Consider the following 8,686-nt stretch of genomic DNA (forward strand, 5'->3'; position numbering starts at 1 on the left):
CTAGTAATCACTTGAATCCAAACAAGAATCTTCGACTGGTACGAACATGTATTTGATGAGAATCCATTCAGCTACTTGCATACCGTCTCTTGCCACAAAACCTGTTGATCTGAAACATAAAAGACATAAAGTCTCAGTGAGTTCTACCTAATCCTAGGCTATAGGCAACCTCGGGGAACCTATGGTCACCACGTGTCTACAACACAACCATGTGGTTGATTATACGTGTGTGAAGTCTTGTATACCTAAACGATTGTGCATAACTATGATCGTCATGAGCTTCTACATATTAAAGTCTACAAGTCCTGCTATATGCTCTGCATACCATGGCAGTCAAGGGAAACTAATACCGCTAATTCTGAACATCATCAACATCATGGTATAATCATATCATATACATAACATATTCTGACTGGACGATCGGGGAGGACTAATATCGTCAACAGTGGGTCGTCATAAACTTATTGCAGGAGCATACACATATCCGTGTCATAACATAATCTTATCGTATACTTGTTGCATAAAACATTATACCGTGTTAGGGGTTAGCGTTGAACATACATACATATCTTGATTCATTTTACGGATTAATCCCGAGTGGAGTAACCCCGGAATATAATCCCATGACATAACCTGTGAAATTCCTATCTGAGGCTAACACCGGACTCCTCTTAATGTCGTGCGGGCCTACCTTGCGGAGCGTATCACGTCCCCATAATGTGAACCTCTCTTATCCCTCTGGTGTGGATAACGGAAAGACACGACATGTTCATACTTATATAGTCTTAAACCTACATAAGGGTTTGAAACTTAATTCTTACTTGAATGATTACCACGGGTCTGTAACCTACCCGTATAGAGGTAATTCATTATGTGCTTGCTGTTGTTCATACATAACTTATACCTAAAGTGCTTAGGTAACATGGTAACATGGTTAATCCCGACTATCTAAGTCGAAGCTCTACAAGTTTAGCAAAACATTAATTTAATAATATATAAAATATATATTAAATAATAATTTATATAATTTTTAATATAAATTAAGAATGTCCTTCTTTTTTTCATTTTACATTTATCAGCTACTTGAACCGCTAATTTTATCAAACACTTTAATTAGCTTATCAGCTATCCACTATAAGCTTTCAGTCATCAGCTATAAACTATTAGCTAGCTTATCAGCTATCTGCTATTTTTACCAAACAGAAAAGTTAAATCTAAAATGAAAAATGTTTAGATAAAAAGATATATTTTCATACAAATTTAGTATTCTTACGAATTTATCAATTGCTTAAAAAAATGATTAAAAATGGAAGACAGAAAGAAAGGAGTTAAAGGGAGTGAGAGTCCCATGGTTTCAGTTACATTCTCTCCCTCTCAATCGATTATTAGGTTTTCCCCTGTTAGGTGATTGAAACAACAACGATGGAGGAAAGCTCAAAACGAAGAAAAACAGAAGAAAACGAAGACAAAATCGACCGATTAAGCCCTCTACCAGACACACTATTATGTCATATACTATCTTTCCTCCCCACAAAAACCTTCGTCTCTACAATGACCCTCGTCTCACACAGATATCGTCATCTCTGGAAGCATCACCAATCATTCAACTTCTACTACGACTATAATCCCATCCTCGGCGCCAACTCAGAAAACTTCAAATGCTTCGCCGTTTTCGTCAACGCTGTGCTCACTCAACGACATTCCATCGACGTTCGTAAGATGCGTCTCTCATGTGGTTACTTCAAGTCTCAACCCGAAGACCCACATGCTTACTTGTATGACTCGTGGGTCCGATCCGGAGCCCGGTTTATGGAAATGTCTGTCGATGCTTGGATCCGTATTGCCGCTGGTCCGCTGCTTGAGGAAATGAATCTTGCTCTTTTTACATCTGAGGATCATGGCTTCCGCCTTCCTCTCACTGTTCTCTCCTGCCTTAAGCTACTCTCCATTAGGTATTTTCTTATTTTCTAATTATAGATTTTACTTAGGGGAATTAGTCACTTTAGTCTTGAATAGGAAAGGAGTAGTCACTTTAGTCCTTGAATGCAGGGAAATTGCAAAACAGTCCCTGAATGTACACTCTGTTGGTCAATTTCATGGGCTAAAGTGACTAACTGAGTCTACATTCAGTGACTAAATTGACTAACGGAGTCTGCATTCATTCAGGGACTAAATTGATTGACAGAGTATACATTCAAGGACTATTTTACAATTTATCTGCATTAATGGACTAAAGTGACGACTCCTTTCCTATTCAGGATTAAAGTGACTAATTCCCCTTTTACTTAAAATATGTACATTGTTCTTATTGATTAAAATGTGATATGATAGATGACCAAATTTCACACAAAAAATCGTTTTTAATTAAGATTTAACTGATACTGATCAGACTGATCCTGTTGCAAATTTGCACATGTTACGAAATTTAAAATGGTAAGTTTGTATTTGGAACTTGTACATTTTATATTAAATATATAACTTTTTAATAAATAATTGGTGTTTTTCAATAAGAATACTTTTAGTTGATTTAACACGTGCAATATTGCATATTTTAGACAAACCCTTCCAATTATACTGGGATTTAACTAATTTTTTTTATATAAAAAAATAAATTGTAATTACAATAGTTTAAATGAATTGTATAATTGGGAGAATGAAAAAGCTAAGACAAACCCGCTTTCCACTTTAAATATTGTTATAGATTATAGATATACTTAGATGATGATTGATGAGTGACATTACTTTCTAGAAGGATCTATTCTATCTTGTCGTGACGAGTCATTATACTGTTATGTTTATGTTAGCAAGAATCCGATGTATGATTTGGTTTAGTATACGTAAACAGATGAAGAAGGGAATAATATACAAGAATATTGAAGAAAGTTTGTTTGTTAGCGTAGCATGGTTATCTCTCTCTTTTGTTGCATGATTTGGTTTCATCTTATTGCACTAAGAAACTTATAATAACATTTATGTAATGTGCTCAGTCTCTGCGGTGAAATTGTTGTGGAATTAGCACAATCTTCGGCAATTTCTTTGCCTTCATTAAAAACGATGAAACTAGATATTGGTAACGTGGATGTGAATTCTGTGGATATCCTTCTCTCAGGCTGCCCAATCTTAGAAACCCTGGAACTCTCCTTTTCTCCCATATCTCTGGCCAAGCTTCGTGTTCCATCTACCCTGAAGAGTTTGAAACTCACCGTTGAGAATGACATTGGAGCTTGTGTTGAGATTGATGCACCCAATCTCAAATACCTTAGCCTCACCAGAATTACATTTGCCAATGATACTGCGGTTGGGGACTTGCACAATGTGAAAGAAGCATATCTTGATGTATTTTACGCTCCTCCTGAAAATGAATCGGTTGACCCTTTACTCATTCTCCTCCAAGCTCTCACTGGAATTAAACGTCTAGTATTGCGATGTTATACGGCAAAGGTGAGTGAAATTTTCTTTATCTATATGTTTTCATTATATATTTTGTAGTTTTGTGCTAATATTACTTACTGTTGTTGTGTACGTGCAAGAAGAGACTGGTAGATGGTCAACCTATTATAAATTTTTCGAATATAAATTTTCCGGAATTTCACCATTTACTACATCTAGAGCTCATTCTTCCCACTTTCGACACTTTTCTGTACGGTGTACTTCAGAAATGTCCTATGCTTCAAGCGCTTATAATTCAGAACGACAAGGTTTGTGAGTATAACTAAAGCTTTGGTGTGTGCGTGCGTGGTTTTTGTTTTCATCTTACGTCAATTGTCCCTATTTGACTGCAGGATACATCACCAAATGAAAGTGGCTTGGCGGTGAAGCCTAATACTGTTCCTAACGTGAAAGAAGCATATTTAGTCCTTACAATTAGGCGTCGTTTAAAAAGTGGTCCCTGTATTCGCTAATCCTTGCAATTATTAATCACTTAAAATTTAGTCCCTTGACCCAGTTAATGACTGCCAGGTCATCTGATTACTGACGTGGCGCTGTTAAACTGGTTTTCACTTGAATGACTCAGCTTCTGGGCATGGGAATGGACCAAAATGCCCTTCTTCAGATGAGACCAAATTTAGTTGACGAAAATACCCTCCGACCCTTCTCGTCATTTTCACAATCTGAGTTTTCTGGGTGACGAAATTTTAGGGTTTTGAAAGGGGAAAAACGCGATTGAAGATTGTGCTTGCTCTATGCTACGAATCCAACAAAGTGAGGTAGTGTAACTCGTTTTCAATGGCGAATCCAATGGAGGTGTCAAACTCGAGTTCGAAAAATGCAGAGTCTGGAGAATCATCCTGACATAATACGGGTATGTTCATTCGAAATGATGAAGTATGTTTTTAGTTGTTGTTTTTTAGTGAATGTCTGTGTTATTAGTTGTTGTTCTTGAGTGAATGTTTGAGTAAATGTTCAAGATTTATGATCATGTTATGCTTCTTTCCATCATTTCTAAATTGGGGTTTATTATTTTCTTCCAGATATGGGTATTGCTGTTAAGTTTCATTACAGGGGTAGGTTTGTTAGGGATTGGGTTATTTGTTACAATGGGGGAGAAGAAACATTGATTGAAGGTTTAGATCCTGATAGGTGGAGTTTCTTTGAGATAACGGGAATTCTGGAAACTGATTTGCTAGTTAAAAACCCTTATAGGTTGTGGTGGATGTTAGATGAGGAGGTTAGTTTTAGGTTGATTAAAGATGATGCCACTGCTGAAGTTGTAAAAGAGTATGCACTTAAAAAAAAAATCTGCTGTGGATCTTTTTGTTGAACATAATGTGGATGAAAGTAATGTTGTAGCTGATATTCCTAATTATGATGTTGTTGGTGAGGAATTGGGTCAGAGTTATCAGGTACTTAACAATGAGAAGGGTGAGAGTTCTGAGGCAGTAAAAAATGACAAGGGAAAATGGCCATTAGTGTACAGTGATAATGAAGAAGCAGATGTTGGTGATATAAGTAGCAGTGAAGATGAAGATGAAGATAATAATGATAGGTATTTTGATAGTGAAGAAGAGAGGGCACTGGGATTTGAAGATGGGTTTGAAGAAGTGGATAATGACAATTTGAATGAAGACAGTGGGGCTAATGTGCAAGTGGATAATATACCTGATGTGGATGATACAGATTGGGGGAAGGAGTATGAGAGTGAAGAGTTAGATTCTGATGATCCTAATTTGAGTGGTGATGAGAGAGCACCTGCTTATGATGTATTTAACCCCAGCCAACTAACCAAGGATTATGTGTTCACAGTTGGCATGGACTTTAAGAGTCTTAAAGAGTTCAAGGATGGTGTAAGGGAGTGGTGTGTATTAAATGGGGCCCAGATTAAAATCTTAAAAAATGATAAAGAAAGGTGTAGGATAGTCTGCAAAGATTCCAAATGTCTTTTTACAGCCCTTTGCAGCAAGGTGGCATACATCCATTCATTTAAATTAAAGACATGGTATGGGGACCACACATGTGGTAGGGTTTTAGATAACCGTAGTGCTGATGTAAACTTTGTTACCAAATATGCCCTTGATAAGATGAGGACCTCTGAGATGAAGGTTAGTGATATAATGACAGATCTGAGAACACACCAGTCAGTTGGTGTGTCATTTTACATAGCTTGGATGGCAAAAACGAAGGCCAAGGAACTCATAGAAGGGGATGCAAGGAAACGGTATACCTTATTGTGGAGGTATGCAGCTGAGCTTCATAGGGTGTCAAAAGGAAATAGGTGCAAGATAATGTTGAGAGAATGTCCTTAAGTGTTCAACCTAGGTTTAGCAGGTTTTATTTTTGCTTTGATGGTTGTAAGGAGGCCTTTTTATCAAGTTGTAGGCCATTCATAGTGGTAGATTGGTGTCATCTGAAAACCCAATATGGAGGTATTTTATTGGTTGCAGTGCGTAGAGATGCAAATGACCAATACTTCCCTTTGGCATTTGGAGTTGTAGAGACTGAAACAACAGATTCATGGAGGTGGTTCCTTACCTTACTGCTTGAAGATATTGGAACTGACAGGAGGTGGATATTTATATCTAATCAACAAAAGGTTAGGTGTTTTTTCTAGATCTGATTGCTTCCCTTATTTAAACTGTATATCTGGTTATTTAACTCTTTAATTGTTTAACACTTTCTTAATTTCAGGGGCTCATATCAGTTCTAGAGGAGTGGTCTGACATAGTTGAACACAGACTATGTTTGAGGCATCTGTGTGCAAACTTTAAAAAGAAATTTGGAGGTGGTGCTTTGATCAGGGACTTGATGATGGGTGCAGCCAAAGCAACTTACTATCAATTATGAAAGTCAAAGATGGATGAGTTGAAGAAGATTGACTTCATGGCATGGTAGTGGTTAATGGCACATGACCCTAAAATGTGGTGTAAACATGCTCTTTCTTATTACCCTAAATGTGATGTCTTAATGAACAACATATCTGAGGCTTTTAATTCAACAATATTAGTTGCTAGAGACAAACCAATACTTACCATGGCTGAATGGATTAGAACATATTTAATGAATAGGATGTCAACCAATAGGGCTAAGCTAGAAAGTTGGAACTATAGGATAATTCCTATGCCTAGGAAAAGATTGAACAGAGAAATTGAGAAGTCTGGTGGTTGGGTTGCCATATGGGTTGTTGCTGAAGAGTTTGAGGTTCATCAAGTTGGAGGAAGTCAGGCCTTTACTGTTAATGTTGCCAAAAAAACTTGTTCATGTAATTTTTGGGAGTTGGTGGGGATTCCTTGCAGACATTCCATTGCAGCAATGTCTAAAACATCTATGAACCCATAAGATTATGTCTCTGACTGGTATAGCAAGGAAATGTATGAAAAGTGTTATTCACACAATGTGAGTGCTATCAATGGCAAATACATGTGGCCAGAGGTTGAATGTGAAGAGATGTTACCTCCTGCTTACAAGAAAGGACCATGAAGACCAAAAAAGCTTAGAAGGAGAGAAGCTGATGAAGTACCATCATCACAGGGTAAGTATAAAAGATCTGGAACTACTTACAGGTGCACAAGATGTGATAAGTTTGGGCATAATGCTAAAGGATGCAAAAGTCTAACTGTCAACCCCAATGCTAAAAAAAGAAAGGTATTACATTTACATGTTATCATTCTTACTGTTTATATCAATTCACTTTGAGTTATAAGCTAACATGTGTGCACTATTATGAATGAAAACAGAGAAAGCCACCAAGACAAACAAGTGAAGCTGGGAATGGAGCAAGTGCAAGTGAAGTTGTTGATGGAGCAAGTGCAAGTCAGAGTCAAGCAGGGACTGGGGAGTCTATACTGAGTACCCCAGACATAACTGAGCCTGTGCAGGGTGCAAGTAAAAAAAGGAAGGTTGGGAGCAATACAAGATTCATTCCTCCAAAACAGAGTAAGAAACCTCCAAAAAATCCAATGGCTTTTATGTCTTCATCTGTCAAGCCAAGTGCTAATGTACAAACAACAGTGCACACCACCAAAAAATCACACACCTTAATAGAGCCAAGTGCTAATGTCAACACTGTTGTGCACATAAGGAAAAAAGCACGCACATTTGTGAAGCCAACTGCTAATGTCAACACTGTTGTGCACACATCCAAAAATGCACACACATGTGAAGCCAACTGCTAATGTCAACACTGTTGTGCACACATCAAAAAATGCACACACGGTTATCAAGCCCTCAGCTAATGTCATCACAGTTGTGAAACCAACACCAAATGCCCAACAACCGGTCATGAAAAAACCTGCTATGCATAAAAAGCCACCAACAAAACCTTCTGTTAAGACCTTAGATGTTGTTAGAGCCATTGTGGAGCCAATAGTGAAAGTGAAACAAGTTAGGAGGAGTGGCAGAACAATATGGAAAGGTCCAAAAATCAAAGATGGTCCAGGGAAAGATATGGAAAACCCAATTGAGTTGGTTGATGAAGAAGTTGCAGAGGCAACTGGATCAGGGAAAGATGTTGCTGAAGCTACCCCAAGGAAATTGAGAGATGAAGGTGGAAGCTGCTTGGCCTTGTTAAGAAGTGTTGAGAATGTGAAATATATTTAGTGATCATTATGTAATGTGATTGCCATTGACTTGTATTTTGTGTTTGGCTATGTCCAACTAATGTTACTTGGTTAAGACTTGTATTTTGTGTTTGGCTATGTCCAACTTATGTAACAGCAGTACTTGAATTGACATAACTCTGTCATTTGCTTGGCTAAGTCCAACTTTTGTAACACTAAGTATGAACATCAGTTCTTTATGAATGAATGGTTTTTAAGTTTTCAACTATTATAACTTGTGTTTGAAACTTTAATAGCAATCATCTGACAAGCATTGACACAAACTAACAAGGCATGATTTCATTCATTAACATCACATTACATAATTGATAGGCCAAACCGCAAGTGCAAGGTCTATCGAAGTAGTAGTAAAAGAGAGTATCGTTTCGCTAGGGAGTTGTTCAATTTAACTAACTTTTAGAGAATGATTAGAGGAGAATAAAGATTAAAAAGTAGGAGGTTCAGCTGGTTGAAAGTAAATAACAATAATAAAAAGATCCTTGGGATCATTGGTTCGTCAGAATAACAAGTCCTTCACTAGCCAAAACCTTAAACTATAATTTCATGTTTTATACCTAATTTCTAAAGACCGGTTTCCCTTTAGCCCCTCACCTTTTCGACCAAGTCCAGTGAGAGTTTACCTCTAGCAACCA

At 37.4% G+C, this 8,686-nt stretch overlaps 1 protein-coding gene and 1 pseudogene across 2 annotated transcripts; both read left to right on the forward strand.

The window, feature by feature from the left end:
• The first annotated feature begins 1,361 nt into the window (after positions 1-1,361).
• On the forward strand, positions 1,362-4,133 carry LOC146899210 (F-box/FBD/LRR-repeat protein At1g16930-like). Of its 2 annotated transcripts, none has more exons than XM_085737440.1 (4): positions 1,362-1,952; positions 2,988-3,441; positions 3,531-3,698; positions 3,783-4,133. In XM_085737440.1, exons 1-4 carry the CDS (start codon positions 1,423-1,425, stop codon positions 3,900-3,902), a joined length of 1,272 nt encoding a protein of 423 aa, XP_085593566.1. In that variant the 5' UTR covers positions 1,362-1,422; the 3' UTR covers positions 3,903-4,133. The 2 variants fall into 2 exon arrangements, with proteins under 2 accessions (XP_085593566.1, XP_085593567.1); XM_085737441.1 differs by having other exon boundaries at positions 1,366-1,952; positions 3,534-3,698; positions 3,783-3,917.
• Positions 4,134-4,474: 341 nt separating this feature from the next.
• LOC146899211 (uncharacterized) lies at positions 4,475-8,034 on the forward strand (annotated as a pseudogene).
• Positions 8,035-8,686: the final 652 nt, after the last annotated feature.

This window comes from Medicago sativa, chromosome 8, assembly GCF_051527215.1.
Source record: "Medicago sativa cultivar Bolivia chromosome 8, Bolivia_mono, whole genome shotgun sequence".
NCBI lineage: Eukaryota > Viridiplantae > Streptophyta > Magnoliopsida > Fabales > Fabaceae > Medicago > Medicago sativa.